Source organism: Loxodonta africana, chromosome 11, assembly GCF_030014295.1.
Source record: "Loxodonta africana isolate mLoxAfr1 chromosome 11, mLoxAfr1.hap2, whole genome shotgun sequence".
NCBI classification, from domain to species: Eukaryota; Metazoa; Chordata; class Mammalia; order Proboscidea; family Elephantidae; genus Loxodonta; species Loxodonta africana.
The window spans coordinates 14,758,955-14,778,332 of record NC_087352.1 but is presented as its reverse complement, the minus strand read 5'-3'; the positions used below and the strand labels follow the sequence as shown (position 1 = coordinate 14,778,332).

At 47.6% G+C, this 19,378-nt stretch overlaps 1 protein-coding gene across 2 annotated transcripts in view; it reads left to right on the top strand.

Moving 5' to 3' along the window:
* The first annotated feature begins 486 nt into the window (after positions 1-486).
* The window catches only part of ZNF541 (zinc finger protein 541), a 43,651-nt gene continuing 24,759 nt past the window's right edge, over positions 487-19,378 (top strand). Inside the window, exons 1-6 of one of the 2 annotated variants that reach the window (XM_064293916.1) lie at positions 487-1,733; positions 9,823-10,066; positions 12,626-14,489; positions 18,224-18,282; positions 18,534-18,693; positions 19,153-19,326. In XM_064293916.1, coding sequence (XP_064149986.1) covers positions 1,427-1,733; positions 9,823-10,066; positions 12,626-14,489; positions 18,224-18,282; positions 18,534-18,693; positions 19,153-19,326 — 2,808 coding nt within the window. In that variant the 5' untranslated portion in view covers positions 487-1,426. The remainder of the gene's footprint in view (positions 1,734-9,822; positions 10,067-12,625; positions 14,490-18,223; positions 18,283-18,533; positions 18,694-19,152; positions 19,327-19,378) is intronic. The other variant, XM_064293915.1, reaches the window with a different exon arrangement.

Sequence of the window (19,378 nt, the reverse complement as noted above, 5' to 3'; positions counted from 1 at the left end):
CCCTGATTAGATTTATTCCTAAGTATTTTATTTTTTTTAGGGGCTGTTAAAAGCGGTATTGCTTTCCCGATTTCCTTTTCATAGTTCTCTTTATTGGTATATAGGATGAAAACAGAAACCCTGGTGGCATAGTGGTTAAGTGCTATAGCTGCTAACCAAAGGGTCGGCAGTTCGAATCTGCCAGGTGCTCCTTGGAAACCCTTTGGGGCAGTTCTACCCTCTCCTCTTGGGTCACTGTGAGTCAGAATCAACTCGACAGCAACAAGTTTGGGCTTTGTTTTTTTTTTTAATGAAAGCAGTTTATTGTAGCTTTGTAGAAGAAGCTTTGGAACTGGAGGAGAAATCCGTTTTGCCTCAGAAAATGAATGTCCACAGATCTACAGTCCCTTCTGTGTGACTTGGCAATCCAGAAGGCCCAGAGAATCCTGAGGCTTCTCAAGCCTTTCAGTTAGCAGCTGGCTGCATTAACTGTTTGTACCACCCAGGGACTCCAGTTTCAAGACCCATTATGTTTAAACTGTAATCAGTATAAAGTTATTAAATTTGCCCTCTTTTTTTTATATTAAGTCTTCCAAGTTCAGCCTGTGTTTTACACTCTATGCACATCTCCGTTTGGACCAGTCACATTCTAGTGCTTCAGAGTCACACGGGACTTGTGGCCACATTTTGAACAGCACAGCTTTAGGCCCCTTATCTGAGCCTACCTTTCCTCTCCCTTGAACTGAACTTGAGCTTACATTTCCAGCTTTGAGTTTTCTCATTGTTTCTAGAACTTGTCCTGCCCCCGCCCCTGCCATCTTTTGAACTTGGCTACATGTTAAAAATGATCTTTTGTCATATTTCTTGTATCTATAGCTGAAGAGAGGAGTCCTGGTGGCACAACAGTTAAGCTCTTGGCTGCTAACCAAAAGGTTGGTGGTGCGAACCCACCCAGTGGCTCCAAGGGAGAAAGACCTGGCAATCTGCTCTCATAAAGATTATAGCCCAAGAAAGCCTATGGGGCAGTTCTGCTCTGTCACGTGGGGTCACCATGAATTAGAATCAACTTGACGGCTCTTGACAGCAATATAGTTGGAGTTCGGTCCACCATGTTGTTGGAGGTCCTTTTGTTTATTTCTTCCTATAACCTTATGATGGAGCTAGTCTTCTACCCACTTTACAGGTGAAGAAACTGACACTCAGAACATCAGTTACTTGTACCAGGTTATGTGGCTATTAAGTGGCAGAGAACGGACTCAAACACAAATCAGTTTGAATTCAAGTCCATGCTCTGCCTGCCATGCTATAGTGCTATGTCATCGTTTTGATTCCTCCTTGTTCATTTTTAGGCATCAGGTACCATCCAGGGCTCTCTCCATCTCTCCTCCTCAAGCGACCCTGCCCATCTATAGAGCAGCTCTTGGCCAAGACCCAGCAGCAGAGAGCCATGGAGCAGTACAGCCTTGGGGATGAGGGTGCCCTTCCGTCCGAGATGCACCTCCCTTCTTTCTCAGAGAGCCAGGGGCTCAACTGCAGTGACACCCTCAACCGGGACCTGGGTCCCAACACACGAGACTTGCTCTATGCCGGCCTGAGTGATCTGGGTCTGGACCCCAGCCTGCCGGCGCCTGATGTGCCCAGTGAGGTGCTTGAGGACAACTTGGACACGCTGTCCCTTTACTCGGGAAAGGACAGCGATTCTGTGAAGCTGCTGGAGGAGTACACAGACCCAGAGTCGCAGACTTCCTTACAAGGTGAGGCTGTCCACAGGCTCCAAGGCCCGGTGGGACTTTTGAAAGTTTCCGTGGCCAGCTGGGGATTGGTTAAGAAAATTTTCCTTTTCCTTGGGTGAATAGGAGACAGTCACCTTTTTTCTATTTGGGACTTGTTCCCAACATCCTAGATAAAGGAGATTCCACAGTAATCCTCAGGAGTACTATCAAGAAATTGGGATGTTTGAAATGGCCTCATCTTGTGTGCAGGCAGGCTTTCCCTTTGGATGTTTCAGAAGGAGCCCTGGTGACACAACAGTTCAGCTCAGCTGCTAACCAAAAGGTTGGCAGTTCGAACTCACCCAGGGCTCCCCACAGGAGAAAAAGACCTGACAATATGCTCTGTAAAGATTAGAGCCTAGGAAACCCCATCGGGAAGTTCTACCCTGTCACATGGAGTCGCGATGAGTCGAAGGCAACTCCATGGCACACAGCAACAACAGCATCACATTTCCAGTCTCTCTTTGCTTTCCTGGACTGAACTGGGATCCTGTCCATTCTGCTGTTTGGTTGTGTAACCTTCCTAAGCCTCAGTGTCTTCATCTGTAAAGTGGAGGGAACAATATTACCCGCTCTGCTTCCTCCCAGAGTAATAGCAATAAGGATCAAAAGAAGAAACAAATGTAAAGGATCTTGTAGACTATAAAAAGCACTGGGCAGATACTATTTTTACCAATATTGTTATATTGAATTTTAGACAGCTCATTGCTTCATTTCTAGTTCCTTCTCTTCAGCAGCAGAGGAGAAGAGAGAAATCTAATGAAGTTATTAAATCACCTGTTTGAATCTCCTTTTGGTTTGTCAGTAGGCTTCCCCCAGAGGGTAAATTTGGTTTTTTATTTTTGTTTCTAAACCCAATTTATGGGTCAGTTGCTTAGACTGGTTGGTTGAGCTAGAGTTTTTTGATATTTAAAATCACATTATGCACAGGGAAGACCATGTCTGAAAACCCTGGCCTTTCAAAAGGGTTATTAATGGTCATTGGGATAAACAGGTCAAGAAATGTCCCGATGATTTGCTAACAGAAAAACTTCTGAGCCACTCCCCTCACGCTCCACACAAGATGTAGCACACAAAGCGAAAGCCTTGTTGCCAGCTTGGAATGATAGCTAAGCATGAAACTCTAGAATCATGGGACATCCACAGTGTTGCAGGCACTGGGCCAGGCCTGGGGGTACAGTAATTAGGGTTCCCGACCTGAGCCACAGAAGTTACATGAAAAGTACTGGGTGTGGCGAGTAAGTGTGCGTTTTGCTGGGCAGAGAAACCTGTAGTTTTCGTAAGACTCTGATTTTCCCAAAATAAGGTAGTCCCAGAGTTACGAACATCTGTATAACTCATAGTTATGAACCAACCCCCTTAAAGCCTATTATGTTAAAAATTCGAGGTAGTTACGGTGGTTCGTAATAACACACAGGCTCTACTTTCTGACTTGAATCAAAACATTATTATTGTTAATGTATTATTACGTTAAAGATGTTTTTAGTGTATCTGGAAGTGTTTAATGTTTTTTATGCATAGAAAGATACACTACATACCATATACTAAGACAGACATTTGACTCATGTTAGATACAAACCGTACCTAACTGTTTTGATTTATGTACAAATTTGACTTAAAGACAGGTTCAGAAACGAAACTTGTTCGTAATCCAGGGTCTGCCTGTATTCCACGTCCTTAATCAAATTCAGCTTTTCCTAGTCTCTTCTGAACTGAAGTGTTTACCTCATAGGAAAAAAAGGACTCCACTGAACATTAAATTCTAACAAACCTTTACACTTTTCTAACTTACATCCAGGTCCATATATAAGTATATATTCATATTTTTTTTTTAAATTAGAAAAGTAATATAGTAAAACCTGTGAAAGCCGGAATCTGTGTAAGACAGAAATCTGTCAGAGAAGGAAAAACTCAAATATTTCCCAGTAAAAGGAGAGACGAAAGAGTGGTAAGACTGCCTGGCAGAGGCAGAAGACTTGCAAGACCCAGAAAAACAAGGCGGTCCCGCGGAGTTCCAGCTCTCACAGGTTTCACTGCGCTCGTTTATTAAAGAAAACTTGGAAAACAAGGAAGAGCAATAAGCAAAGGAAAAAAAACCCACCCTGGCTTCCACAAGTAGATCCTTAAAAACGTGGTTAGAGTTACTTAGGCAGACAGACATTGTTTTGCAGAGAGGTAACTTTTTAAAATAGTTTTGTAATATATAATTCTATTTAAAAACTTTAGAACTGACTGTATTTGCTTTCATAGATGAAGCCAGACTGTACAGTTGTCATTGTAATAGCTATTGCATAGTGTTGTTACGCCCAGTTCTTGCTTGTTGGACTGTTCGAGTGCTTCTGTGAACAACTTTGTACACACTGTTTTCTTCTGGATTAGTTTCTTGAACATATTCCCCAAAATAGGTTTACGCGGCCAGAGCACAGAAACAGCCCTTATTGCACAGCTTTCTAGGGAGAGTGGGTAGTCTCTGGGGCCAGTGGCTCAGTTGGCCTGCTTCTCAGTGTCCTTGCCAATTTTTACAAACAACACAATTGCTTCAATTAGCATTTTTTCTAAACAAAGAAGACAGTTTAGTACTGTGTTTAGAGTATTAGTATTTAGCATTCCAAAAACCCACGGCTTTCTTATATACCTGCAGTAATCAACAATATAAGGGAAATAGATTTCTTAGGACCTTAAAATAAACTAGCTAGTAATAAATTTAACAATAAATGTGTAGGACCTACATAGAAGAAGGAAACATTTTAAGACTTCACAAAGGACTATTTCATCAAGAATAGATTTGGAAAAATGAGAGACCTCCTTTTTTTTCTGAGTAAAAATATAATAAATTTTAAATGTCTTTTTTCTCTGTAGCATCACTGTGAGTTGAAATCGACTTGATGGCAAAGGGTTTGGTTTTTTGTTCTTTTTATTTCCTCTTTGTTCTGATAGATAGCATAGCATCTTATAAAGCCACCGTAATTAAAACAGTGTAGCATGGCTCAGGCCATAGATCCATAAAATAATGCCATCATATCATAAAGATGACTTCTTAACCAAATGAGATTGGGACAGCTGGAAAATTAAATAAGACTCCCATTTCATATAGATGTTAAATTTTAGATGGCTTGCAAATTTAAGATATTGGAGACGTTAGAAATAAATACTGGTTAATATAATTCAATCAGCATTTTAAGGTAGCTTAGCAAGGCTGGTAACTTTCCTGGAAGGGAGTCCTGTTTTTTCTTTTTAAGCGGTTGGTGTCACTCAACCACTTGTCACAGTAATCTCCCACAGGAGGAGGAGGAAGGCCAGGCAAGTGAAGTGACAAATGGCCTGAGGCCAGAGGCAGAGTTAGGCTGAGAGTCCAGGCCTTGGACACCCAGTCCAGCTTCCTTTCCACTATGGCTGGCACACTGCCTCTCATAAGCCACAGAGAACTAGCATTTTTGGGTCCTTTAGTGTAAACCACCCCTCCCCGTAAATGCCCTGGCCTATTAGATTCTTGCCTCTGCAGCTTCCCAGATAAAGGTGATTTATTAACTCGCCACTGCATAAGGCAGTCCTGATCCATTTTCCAGACTCAGCTAGGGGGTGGAAAAATATTCCATTATTCATTCATTCAACAAAGTTACTAAGTGCCGGAATAGGAATCCTAGGAGCTGCGAACACAGCAGTGAGCAAGGCAGAGTCCTCGTGCTCATGACCCCTGCACTTCCCTTTCATCTTTTTTCCCCCAAAATTTTATTAGGAAAAATTTTAAGTACATAGAGAAGTTGAGGAAACTATACAGTCACCACCCATATACCCACTACCTAGATTTCCCAATTAATATTTTACCATATTTATTATGGAGTCCCTGGGTGGTACAAACGGTTAATGCGCTTGGCTCTTACTGAAAGGTTGGAGGTTCAAGTCCACCCAGAGGCACCTTGGAAGAAGGTCTGGTGATGTACTTCCGAAAAGTCAGCCCTTGAAAACCCTATGGAGCACAGTTCTACTGTGACGCACATGGGGTTGTGGTGAGTCGGTTTTAGTCTCTATTCCATATCTCTTCATCCCTGCATCCTCTATCCATCCATCCATCCATCCTAGTTTATTTATTTATTTTTTATTATGCTTTAGGTGAAAGGTTACAGCTCAAGTTAATTTCTCATTCAAAAATTTGTACACATACTGTTTTGTGACATTGGTTGCAATCCCCACAATGTGACAGTGTACTCCCCCTTTCCACGTTGGGGTTTCCTATGTCCATTCGTTCATTTCCTGTCCTTTCCTGCCTTTGTCCCTTGCTTTTGGACAGGAGTTGCCCATTTGGTCACATATATTTGATTGAACTAAGAAGCATATTCCACACACGTGCTATTTTTTGTTTTATAGACCTGTCTAATCTTTGTCTGCAAAGTGGGCTTTGGGAGTGGTTTCAGTTCTGTGTTAGCAGAGTGTCCTGGGGCCATAGCGTCAGGAATTCCGCAGTCTCTGTCAGACCAGGGTCTTTTTCGTGAATTTGAATTCTGGTTTACATTTCTGACTGGGAAATGTACATTCTCCAGTTCTGTCTGGGACTTTGTTGTGATCCCTGTCAGAGCAGTAGGTGGTGGTAGCTAGGCACCATCTAGTTCTTCTGGTCTCAGGCTGGTGAAGTGTCTGGTTCATGTGGTCTTTTAGTCCTTTGCGCTACTATGTTCCTTGTGTCTTTGGTTTTCTTCATTCTTCTTTGCTCCAAATGGGATGGGACCAATAGATGTATCTTAGATGGCTGCTCGTGAGCTTTTAAGACCCCAGATGCTACTCACCAAAGTAGGATGTAAAACATTTTATGAACTATGTTATGCCAGTTGACCTAGATGTCCCCCGAGACTATGGTCGCCAGGCCCTAGCCCCAGCTACTCAATCCTTTAAAGTGTTTGGATGTGTCTAGGAAACTTCTATGTTTTTGCGTGGTCCGGTTGTGCTGACTTCCCCTATGTTGTGTGCGGTCCTTCCCTTCACCGAAGTTGACACTTGTCTGCTATCTAGATAGTGATTCCACTTTCCCATCTCTCCCCACCCTCATAATCATCAAAGATTGCTTTTTTCAGTGTGTAATAATAGTGATCTCGTATGATATTTGTCCTCTTGTGACTGACTGACTTCGCTCAGCATAATGCCCTCCAGATTCATCCATGTTGTGGGATATTTCATGGATTCATCATTGTTCCTTAATGTTTCATGGTATTCCATTGTGTATATGTACCATAATTTATCCATTCATCTGTTGATGGGCATTTAGGTTGTTTCCATCTTTTTGCTATTGTGAATAGTGCTGCAGTGAACATGGGTGTGCATGTCTATTCGTGTGATGGCTCTTTTTCTCTAGGGTATATTCCTAGGAGTGGGATTGCTGGATCATATGGTATTTTTATTTCTAGCTTTTTAAGGACGTGCCATAACATTTTTCAAAGTAATTGTACCATTTTACTTTGCCTCCAGCAGTGCCTAAGACTTCTAATCTCCCTACAACCTCACCAACATTTGTTATTTTGTGTTTTTTGGATTAGTGCCAGCTTGGTCAGGGTGAGATGGTATCTCAATGTAATTTTGATTTGTGTTTGTCTAGTGGCTAGTGATCTTGAGCATTTCTTCATGTGTCAGCCGCCTGAGTGCCTTCTTTGGTGAGGTATCTGTCTGTTCATATACTTTGCCCATTTTTTAATTGGATTATTTGTCTTTCTGTTGTTGAAGTGTTACAGTATCTTGTACATTTTAGAGATTAGAGCCTTGTTGATGTGTCGTAGCCAAAAATTTTTCCCAGTCTGTAGATTCTCTTTTTATTCTTTTGGTGAAGACTTTGATGAACATAAGTATTTAACTTTCAGGAGCTCCCAGTTATCTAGCTTCTCTTCTGGTGTATGTGTGTTGTTAGTTAGGTTTGTATCCTCTTAATGCCGTGTATTAGAGCCCCTAGCATTGTCTCTATTTATTCTTTGGTGATCTTTATTATTTTACATTTTATGTTTAGGTCTTTGATCCATTTTGAGTTAGTTTTTGTCCATGGTGTGAGGTGTGGGTCCTGTTTGATTTTTTTGCGGATGGACCTCCGGTTGTACTAGCACCATTTGTCTTTTCCCCATAACTTTGTCAGATATCAGCTCCTCATAGTTGGATGGGTTTACCTCTGGGTTCTCAATTCTGTTCCGTTGGTCTGTGTGTGTCTGTCATACCAGTACCAGGCGGTTCCATTTTAGTTTTTGATACAAAGCAAGTTGCAAATCTTAGTGCACTTTACTCCTAAATGCTTCCCTTTAATTTTTACTCATCAAATCTAACTCTGCCCCTTGGAGCAAGGCAGAAGCAACCTGCTCCCTGCTGGCCCTCCTCTACGTGCTGGCCCTCCTCTACCTGCTGGCCCTCCTCTACGTGCTGGCCCTCCTCTACCTGCTGGCCCTCCTCTACGTGCTGGCCCTCCTCTACCTGCTGGCCGTCCTCTACCTGCTGGCCCTCCTCTACCTGCTGGCCCTCCTCTACCTGCTGGCCCTACTCTACGTGCTGGCCCTCCTCTACCTGCTGGCCCTCCTCTACGTGCTGGCCCTCCTCTACCTGCTGGCCCTCCTCTACGTGCTGGCCCTCCTCTACGTGCTGGCTCTCCTCTACCTGCTGGCCCTCCTCTACCTGCTGGCCCTCCTCTACCTGCTGGCGCTCCTCTACGTGCCGGCCCTCCTCTACCTGCCGGCCCTCCTCTACATGCCGGCCCTCCTCTACCTGCCGGCCCTCCTCTACCTGCCGGCTCTCCTCTACCTGCCGGCCCTTCTCTACGTGCTGGTCCTTAAGTGTTTGAAGACATCTCTCTTCTCCTTCCTGAACATTCCCAGTTTCTTCAGCTTTTCCTCAGAAAACATGATTTGCGAAAATATACCTCCTACCGTGTTACCCAGGAGTCCCTGGATTGTGCACGCAGTTAATGTGCTCAGCTACTGACTGAAAGATTGGAGGTTCGAGTCCACCCAGAGGTTTCTTGGGAGAAAGGCCTGGCGATCTACTTCCAAAAACTCAGCCATTGAAAACCCTCTGGAGCATGGAGTCACCATGAGTTGGAGTCGGCTGTATGGCAACTGTATGTTCTTAAAAATAATTTTGCACAAGAGATTCTTTATGGTATTCATGAAAACATGGAAAATTTGGTTAAGTAAAAAGAGGAATATAAAAATTACCCGCACTCCTACCAGTCAGTCGCATTCTCTCAGTCTGTTTTCTGTAATTTTTCTCTTTTAAAAACTAGGATAATTCTATTTTACAACATGCTACTTTTTTGTCACTTACTAGTATAGCAGGAATATCCTTTCATGCCAGCAGATCTATTTCTACAGTTTGGTTTAAGTGCTTATGTCACAGTCCACGTAAACCATAATGCAGCCACCTGCTTGCCCTCTTGTCAGATAGTAGGTTGTTTCTAACGCCTCACCCAGGAACACAGTGCTCTAGTGAACATCCTTGCAGCTAACCCTTTGTACAGATCCACAGTTTAAAATGCAGAGGTGGAATCGGCTGAGTGAAAGGACTTACACTTTTCCAAGGTTGTGGATTGTATACAGTAAAACCTGCAAAAGCTGAGGCCTGTGTAAGGTGGAAAACGTGTCAGAGAAGGAAAACATAAATATTTTCTACTAAAACGAGCAATAGAAAAGTGGTAAGACTGCACCCTATCAAAGGCAGAAAGCTCATGGGACCTGGAAAAACAAGGCAATCCCATCGGGTTCCGGCTCTCACAGATTTCACTATTTCTTTGGGAGTGCTGATCGTGGTGTTGTTGCAGCCCCCTGCCCGTGTTGGTCCCCTGCCGTAGAAATGCTTCACACGGCCCTCATCCTCTGATCGTGGTTCCAGGACTGGGCGCCGACCCACAGGTGTGGCCTGTCCAGGCCTCCCCACCTCCATTTGCCTGCCCGGGAACTTTGTTCTCTGGGCAAAGAAAGCTGCTGAGGGTAGAGTGTACATTCATGTCTGGCTCTCACGAAGTCATCCGTGGCTCTGAGTGTTGTAGAGTGCTTTAGGCATGCTCTTTGAAGTCCCGGGATGTCTATAACCTGTGCTTTCTCCCTCTGTTTAGACCTGGGGCTAGGCGCGCTTAAGGTGCCTAAAGAGGCTGACGAAGGAGGCAGGGCCACCTCTGGGAGTGCCAGGAGAGGAAAGCGGCAGCACAGCTCCCCTCAAAACCCACTCCTGGACTGCAGCCTCTGTGGGAAGGTGTTCAGCAGCGCCAGTTCTCTTAGCAAGCACTACCTGACGCACAGCCAGGAAAGGAAACACGTTTGCAAAATCTGCAGCAAGGCCTTTAAGCGTCAGGACCACCTGTATGTAGGAGTCTGGTCAGGAGGACGTCTGTTCTGGGGGCTGGGGGCGGGGGCGTGTGCCTGTGTCCCCCCTCCTGCCTTTTTTTCCTTCATACAGCACAGATCCACCTGTCCCATCCCCTCTGTTGGGTCTTCCCACTTCCTTATCCCCCAAATGTGTACAACCTGTGGTTAGAAGCGGACTCTTCTCACGCTGCCAGTGCTCTGCGGGCGGGTTTGGGACAAGCCCGGAGAGTTCATCCTTCCAAGCCCCTGAATTCACACCAATAAGGAAACCACTGCTGGGATTTGCAGACACAGTAGTCGCTCCCAGGGGCACTTTAGGCATGAAGGAAGTTCGGCTAACTTCATAGAGAAATACTCTAGAACCCTGGTAGGTGTCAAGGGAGCCTTGGTGGCACAGTGGTTCAGCATTCGGCTGCTATCCGAAAGGTCGGCAGTTCTATTCGAACCCACCAGCAGCTCCGTGAGAGAAAGATGTGGCAGCCTGCTTTCATAAAGATTACAGCCAAAAAAACCCTATGGGGTAGTTCTACCCTGTCCTATAGGGTCGCTATGAGTTGGAATTGACTTGATGGGAATGGGTTTGGTTTCTGGTCTGGCAGGAGCCTGGGGAAAACATCGTTCCATGAGGAATATCTATCAGGATAACATGGGGCATGAAAGGTTTGGAGATGCTCTTTGTTTCTAGAGTATTCCCTAACTCCTTTTTCTTTAACTCCCATTTTTTTTAAACTCTCGATTTTTAAAAGGGAGCCCATTATAAGAGTTAGGAGCAAATGTCCCTTTTGTTCTTAATGTCTTAGATATGATCAACTATTCTTGCTAATGAGGGAAGGGAAGACAGACTGTTTTCAAAGCAAGAGACTTGAACGTGGGAGGTGACAACCCCTAGCGTTTTCGTAGTGCTCCTGGCTCTCTCACAAGGCTCCCATTGGCCCATTTTCATTTCGCCCTCTCCCCCATATCCCTCGCCAGGGAAAGGAAGGAATTTGCTCATGTCACAAGCTGATAACACCGTTGGGGCTAGAACTTAGTTCTCATAATTCCTTCTCTGGAGTCCCTGGGTGGTGCAAATGGTTAAACGCTGAACTACTAACCAAAAGTTTGGTGTTTCAAACCCACCCAGAGGCGCCTGGGAAGACAGGCCTGGCAATCTGCTTCCAAAAAGTTACCGCCTTGAAAACCCTATGGAGCGCAGTTCTACTCTAACATGTATGGGGTCACCATGAGGCTAACTCAGTGGCAACCGATAACAATAATTCCTCACTGTTGTGACCCTCAGATGGAAGGGCTTTGTTATTTATTGGGCATATCCCATGTGCTACCTTTACTAGTATTGTCCACAGTAGGCCTGTTAGGAACCCAGAGGGGTGATTTACTCATTCATTTACACCTAGGATGTTAATATTGAACACAAAAGGAGCCTTGTTGGTGCAGTAGTTAAGCACTTGGCTGCTAACCGAAAGGTTGGCGCGTTGAACCCACCTACCGTCTTCAGAGAGAAAGACCTGGTAATGTGCTCCCGTACAGATTACAGCCTGGAAAACCCTATGGGGCTGTTCTACCCTGTCACATGGGGTCACTATGAGTCAGAATAGATTCAACAGCACCTAACAACAACAACGTCTGTATAAATATAGTGTATGTTGGAGCCCTGGTGGCGCAGTGGTTAAGAGCTCGGCTGCTAAACAGAAAGGTCAGCAGTTCGAATCCACCAGCTGCTCCTTGGAAACCCTATGGGGCAGTTCTACTCTGTCGTATAGGGTCGCTGAGTCAGAATTGACTCAAGGGCAATGGGAATGGGTATAGTGATATTTATATTTGCTGAAATTATAGGCGCATTTGGCTGTTTTCTAGCAAAAGTTTTTATTGATTGGACAGCTGTAAATTGGCTTCTCTGCTGAGGGGGTCGAGGTGGCTGTCTCCTTACTGAAGGCCTCCCATGGTAAGGTATAGACTCCCTTGTTAAAGGATAATTCCTCAGTTAGCATTTCCAGTGTAACACATGGGTCCCCACGAGTTGGAATCGACTTGAGGGCAACAGATTTGTTTGTTTTTTTAATCTGCAGAACTCTAGTTCTGAGGGAGGCTAATAGGAGCAACTTGTAAAAACAGTTCTATGGGCAAATAAGTCTGGGAAACATGGAGTGTTAAACAGATGTCCCTCTTTCTCTGTCGTGTGGCTCTTTAATTGCTAATGTGCATCGGGAACCTCCAAGGAGCAAACAGTGTTTTCAAAACTGATTTGCCAACTGAGCTGGAGTCCTCGGAGGGGGGCAGCTCTGGGGACCCGCGTTCCTGGGGAGCCCACCTTGGGGAACTCTGGCCTGGCTTCTATGGATTTTTTCAGAGAAGGGTCTGTTTCACGGTGGGGAAGAGGAGCTCCTCACGCAGATGGCTGGGCCAATGGCAGGGCCACTTGGTGGTCTTTCCCAGTGGGGGGCCGGTGCCATTTCTGCACTGTGGTGTGTGTGCTGGCACTCGGGGACATGTATGGGGCCTGCGGTGGTGCTGCTGGCCGAGGCACCGCTGACCACCCCATGTGTCTGACTGCAGGACAGGGCACATGCTCACCCACCAGAAGACCAAACCCTTCGTGTGCATCGAGCAGGGCTGCAGCAAGAGCTACTGCGACTACCGCTCACTGCGCCGCCACTATGAGGTCCAGCACGGCCTGTGCATCCTGAAGGAGGCCCCCCCGGAAGAGGAGTCCTGCGGGGACTCCCCCCATGCCCACGAGACGACCAGCCAGCCAGTGGCCAGCGGCCTGCGGGCCCCAGTGCCCCCAGAAGCCAGGTCCCCAGGCTCCCTGCTGCCCAGCCGGGACCTCCTGCGCTGCATTGTGAGCAGCATCGTGCACCAGAAGATGCCGGCTCCCGGTCCAGCCCCGGGGGTGCCCTCAGACCCCGAGGCGAGGGGTGCGGCCTGCCTCTGCCCAGCCTCTGTGGGCTCCTCTGCCTGCACCTTGGCGAACACCCTGGCAGCGAGCGCCCCAGCCGGCCCGGGCACTGAGGGTCCTGAGGAGCCTCATCCCCTGCGCAAGGAGCCAGTCGGTGCTGATGGATTCACCAGCATCCAGCCAAAGGTTGGGGAGAATGGGGCCCCTGATGCCCCCGAGGCGGAGCTGCCTGTCCTCCAGCTCCCAGCCACCCTGGAGGGCTGGCCTGATGGCGGGCCCCTACCTGCTTGCCTGCCTCTTTTCCGTGGCCAGACCATCCCTGCCAGCTCCCAGCCGTCTGGGCCCAACTTTCAGTGGCTTCGGAACCTGCCAGGCTGCCCCAAGAGCAAAGGCAACAACATGTTCGTGATGCACAAGCCCCCCACGGCGCTGTCCCGGGAGAGCGCAGAGTCCAGCCCGGGGCCCAGCGGCGCTTCCCCTGGGATGGAAGCCTCGTCCAGTTCAGGCGCCAGCTTGGAGGACTTGCTACCCTTCCCTGCTGCGCCCCTGAAGGCTCTGGGGGAGGCGTCCGGTGATGCCAGAGGTACCAGTGGGGAAGACGACGCCTGGGCCTCCAAGAAGAGCAAATTTGAGGATGATTCCTTGTCGTGGCAGAGCTCCGGGGATCCCGGCCCCCAGGACACCCAGAAAGCAAGCGGGCTCCCTGCAGAGGCCACACCGCTCTTCCGGCAGCTCTTCCTGAAGTCGCAGGAGTCCCTGGTGAGCCACGAGCAGATGCAGGTGTTCCAGATGGTCACCAAGTCTCAGCGCATCTTCTCCCGCGCCCAGGTGGCTGCTGCCCAGCTCCCCGGGCCCGAGGCCCAGCCGGCAGCCCTGAAGCCGCTGCCAGGGCCATGGCCGCAGCAGTCCCTGCCACTGGCACCCGCTGTGGACTCTCTGCATGCTGGTCCTGGGCACTCGGAACCAGAGGGGTCCCCCGCCCGCAGGAGGAAGTCCACAGCCACACTTCCCCGCGAGGCCTCCCCGGGCAGTGCGCGACGGGAGGGGAAGGGAGGACGGAAAGCGGCCACCCCTCAGCCATCTCTCACGTCCTCTGCTCTGGACCCTCCTGCTAACCCAGATGTCTCTTCTCTGGCCAAGCAGCTGCGATCTGCAAAAGGGGCCTTGGAAATGGGGGACATCTTCTCCCCCGCAGGCCAGAGGCAGAGCCAGCTGGGGGGCGATGAGGCACCTGGTGCCCAGCTCCCCGGGAAGCAGACCCAGACTGAGAATGGCACACTGTTAGGAGCCTCGAAAGGTGACAAGGCCCTACCCTGCTCCCGGGGTACGGGCTACAGGCTCTTCTCGGGCAACCCCAGGGGCCAGCGCTTCTCTGGCTTCCGGAAGGAGAAGGTGAAAATGGATATGTGCTGTGCGGCATCGCCGAGCCAGGTAGCCATGGCCTCCTTCTCATCGTCCGGGCCTACGGTGGACCCCCCTCGGGACACCAAATCCAAGCTGACCATATTCAACAGAATCCAGGTACCTGTGCTCTTGTGGGGGAGGGGGCTGGCCAGGGCCTGAGGCAGGCCAGAGTTTGATTTGTTGCTTATTTTAGCATTTACTAAGAAGCCCTGGTGGTGCAGTGGTTAAGCACTCGGCTGCTAACGGAAAGGTCGGTGGTTCAAACCCACCAGCACTCCTCAAAAGAAAGATGTGGCAGTCCGCTTGCATAAAGATTAAAGTCATAGAAACCCTATGGGACAGTTCTGCCCTGTCCTGTAGGGCTGCTATAATTTGGAACTGACTCGAAGGCAACAGCTTTAGCGTTTATTCGTTGTCCAGGCATTTTGTTTATTTCATTTTACTTAACTCTTAGAAGAAGTTGTACAGAGGGGGAAATGAAGGCTGAGTGAGATGGTGACTTAAAAAAAAAATTTTTTTTTTAATCCCCTAAAACAGAATGAGGACTTTACAGAGTTGTCAGAAACACTGTGTGTTGTTTTGTTGTCACTAAGCTCTCTTTGCTTGCTTGCTTTTGTATTTGCCTCCTTAAAATCTTCAGAGGATGTAAAGATAGAGATCCCCCTCCCTTAAATATTCCTGCATGAAATGGGCACATATCTTCTCATTCTTAGCCATGGATCCCGCAAGTCTCGTTGGGGTCCCACCCTTTGCCTGACCCTGCCCTGCACACTTAGTCCCTTCATACATAGCGCTCTGAAGTCCTGGGCTTAGAGAGGTTCAGCCACTTCCTTTAGTGACATAGGTGGCGAGCTCTCTCGTGACACCAAGTCCAGCACCCTCCTGCCATCCCACAGCTACCTCTTCTTTTTTTAAAAACAGCTTTATTAGTCACATGGAAGGAGCTCTGGTGGCACAGTGGTTAAGTGCTCAGCTGCTAACAGAAAGTTCAGCAGCATAAACCTACGAGCCGCTTCACGGAGAAGAATGTGGCAGTCTGCTTCTGTGAAAATCACAGCCTTGGAAACCCTGTGGGGCAGTTCTGCCGTGTCCTACAGGGTTGCTGTGAGTCGCAATCGACTCTACGGCAGTGGGGTTTTTTGGTTACTCACACAGGAGCCCTGGTGGTGCAGTGGTTAAGTACTGAGCTGCTAATCAAAAGGTTGGCAGTTTGAACCCACCCATTGGCTCCAGGAGAAAGATCTGGCGATTTGCTCCGGTAAAGATTACAGCCTAGAGAACCCTATGAGGCAGTTCTGCTCTGTCATGTGGGTTGCTGTGAGTCGAAATCAACTTGATGGCACCCAACAACAACAACCACATTCACATACCACACAGTTTACAATGAAATGTAAATGCAGTTGATTTTAGTACATTTTCAGAGTTGTGCATCCATAACCACAATCAAGTTTAGAATATTTCCTCACCCTGAAAAGAAACTCCACACCCCTGAGCCCTCGTCACCCAACACCCTCCCTTCTGTCTCCCTCAGTCCCTGGCAACTGCAAATCTACTTTCTGTCTCTATAGATTTGCCTGTTTTGGACATTTCATATAAGTGGAATCATGCAACACTTGGTCTTTTGTGAGTGACTGACTTCACTCAGCATCATGTTTTCATGGTTCACCCACGTGGTAGCGTGTGTCAGAACACCATTCCTCTCTATGGCTGCATAACGATGTGGGCGTACCACGTTAGTTACTCGCTCAACCATTGACGGACGTTTGAGTTGATTCCGCTTCTGGGCTGTTGCGAATAATGGTGCTGTGAACGTTCCTGTACAAGTGTTCGTGAGGATATATGTTTTCATTTCTCTTGGATATACGTCTTGGAGCAGACTTGCTGAATCAGGGTTTCCAAGATGAGCTCTCTGTTTAATCTTTTGAGGAGCTGCGAGACTGTTATCCACAGCGGCTGCACCACTTTACATTCCCACTAGCGGTGTATAAAGGTTGCAGTTTCTCCACATCCTCACCAGCACTTATTATTATTTGTTTTTATTATTATTATCGTTCTAGCTGTCCTAGTAGGGATGAAGTGGTATCTCATTGTGTTTTTGATTTGCATTTCCCTAATGGCTGATGATGTCGAACATCTTTTTACGTCCTTGTTGGCCATCTGTTTGTGTTCTTGGAGAAATGTCTAGTCAGATCCTTTGCCTGTTTTTTAATTGGGTTATATGTCTTTTTATTATTGAGCTGTAAGAATTCTTAAGGAGCCCTGGTGGCGCAGTGGTTAAGTGCTCGGCTGCCAACCGAAAAGTCACTGGTTCAAATCTACCAGCCACTCTGTGGGAGAAAGATGTGATAGTCTGGTGCCATAAAGATTACAGGCTTAGAAACTCTACAGGGCAGTCCTACCTTGCCTATTGGGTCACTATGAATCAGAATCGATTCTATAGCGATGGGTTTGGTTTGGTAAGAGTTCTTTATATATTCTGGATACAAGTCCCTTATCAGATATATTGCTGTTGTTGGGTGCCACCAAGTTGACCTTTTTTTTTTTTTTAATTTTTATTGTGCTTTAAGTGAAAGCTTACACATGAAGTCAGTCTCTCATACAAAACCTTATATACTCCTTGCTGTATACCCCTAGTTGCTCTCCCCATAATGAGACAGCACATTCCCTCTCTCCACCCTGTGTTTCTTTGTCCATTCAGCCGGCTTCTGTCCCCCTTGGCTTATATATCTCCCCTCCAGACTGGAGCTGCCCAGATAGTCGTATGTGTCTACTTGATCCAAGAAGCCCACTCCTCACCAATATCATTTTCTGTCTTTTAGTCCAGTCTAACCCCCCCTGTCTGAAGAGTTGGCTTCGAGAATGGTTTCTGTCTTGGGCTAACATAAGGGCTGGGAACCATGACCTCTGGGGCCCCTCTGGTCTCAGTCAGACCATTAAGTCTGGTCTTTCTACTAGAATTTGGGGTCTGCATCCCACTGCTCTCCTGCTCCTTCAGGGATTCTCTGTTGTGCTCCGTGTCATGGTAGTCATCAGTCGTAGCTGGACACCATCTAGTTCTTCTGGTCTCAGGCTGATGTAGTCTTTGATTTATGTGGCCCATTCTGACTCTTGGGCTCATACTTACCTTGTGTCTTTGGTGTTCTTCATTCTCCTGTGCTCCAGGTGGGTTGAGACCAATTGTCGCATCTTAGATGGCCACTTGCTAGCGTTTTAAGACCCCAGATGCCATCGAGTTGACTTTTGACTCTTAGTGACCCCATGTGTCAGAGTAGAACTACCCCATGGGATTTTCTTGGCTGTAATCTTTATGGAGGAAACCCTGGTGGCATAGTGGTTAAGAGTTTGGCTGCTAACCAAAAGGTCGGCGGTTCAAATCCACCAGACGCTCCTTGGAAACCCTGTGAGGCAGTTCTGCTCTGTCCTGTAGGGTCACTATGAGTCAGAATCGACTCGATGGCAACGGGTTTTAATCTTTATGAAAGCAGATTGCCAGGTCTTGCTCCCATGGAGCCGCTGGATGGGTTCAAACTACCAGTACTTTTGGTTAGCGGCTGAGCACTTAACTGTTGCACCACTGGGACTCTTTTAGGATTAGCAAAATTTGTCATCCATTCTGTGGCTTGCCTTTTTACTTTCTTGTTGGTGTTCTTTGAATCCCAAAAGTTTTTAATTTTGATGGTGTCTGATTTGTCTATTCTGTGTGTATGTGTGCTTTGCTATCGTCTAAGAAACCATTGCCGCATCCGGAGTCATAAAGAATCCCACCTGTGTTTTCTTCTAAGTGTTTGATAGTTTTACTCTTCCGTGCCGCTTCATTTCTGGTGTTGGCTCAGCTGTCCTCTCGTCCTCAGGGTGGAAATATCTACAGGCTCCCTCATCCGGTGAAGGACGAGAATGTGGTGGGTGAATGGTAAGTGAAGTCATCCTGCTGCCCCTCAAGGGTGTCCTGTGGTGTTCATGTGCTAGCCCTGGTAAGTGAGCTCTGGTGCTTTCAGTCCTGAGGAGCGTGGGCGGGGCCGGGAAGCGTTGGGGATCTAGCCTGCATTCCTTAGGGTTTATCAAGAGTTTTCAGGGAACCAGACTTGAACAACAACAAAAGCCCAGTGATCGGGGACGGAGTCCCATCCTACTGTTCACCGCTCCTGCCACGTCTGCTCACAGTAACCAGCAAAACGGGAGTCCTGCCGACTGGACAGAGCCAAGGAACACTTACGTCTGTAAGAACTGCAGCCAGATGTTTTACACCGAGAAGGGCCTGAGCAGCCACATGTGTTTCCACAGTGACCAGTGGCCATCACCACGTGGGAAGCAAGAGCAACAGGTGAAGGGGCGTGGGCAGCAGGTTCTCTGGGGATGGGGTTTCCAGCAGGCTGGGGGAAGTGAACATCTGGGGATCATTCATCTCAGGATGAAGGAGGCATCCTGGGGGATGCTGGGTTCAGTTTGACCTCTGCTCCCAGGCTAACTGCCTTGAGGTTTGCCACAGCTTTTCTAACCGTCTTTGTGAGCAGCTCTTATTTTCTCCAGCTCCTGTTTTTCTCGGAGCCCCCAGGTGGTGCAGACGGTTAATGTGCTTAGATGCTAAACAAATGGTTGGATGTTCAAGTCCACCCAGAGATGCCTTTGAAAAATGATCTACTGAAAAGTCAGCCACTGAAAGCGCTGTGGAGCACGGTTCTATTCTGACACACATCCGGTCTCCAGGAGTCCACATCAACTGGATGGCTGCTGGTTAGTTGTTACAGTTTCGCTTTAAGAGCTGTCTGTCCCCCGTGTCTAGGTGTTTGCCTCAGAGTTTTGCAAGCCACTGAGACAGGTGCTGAGGCCAGATGAGGATCATCAGAGCCCCCCAGGAGCCAAGAAGCCCGTGGACAATGCAGCGACAGCCGCTGTGGTGATCCCCGTGTCAGTACCTGTGGCCTCAGGGACACGGCTCCCAGGGAGCACGGCTAAGGTGGGTGTGGATGCTTCTCCCATTCTCATCACCTGTTGATGGAAGCTGTGGG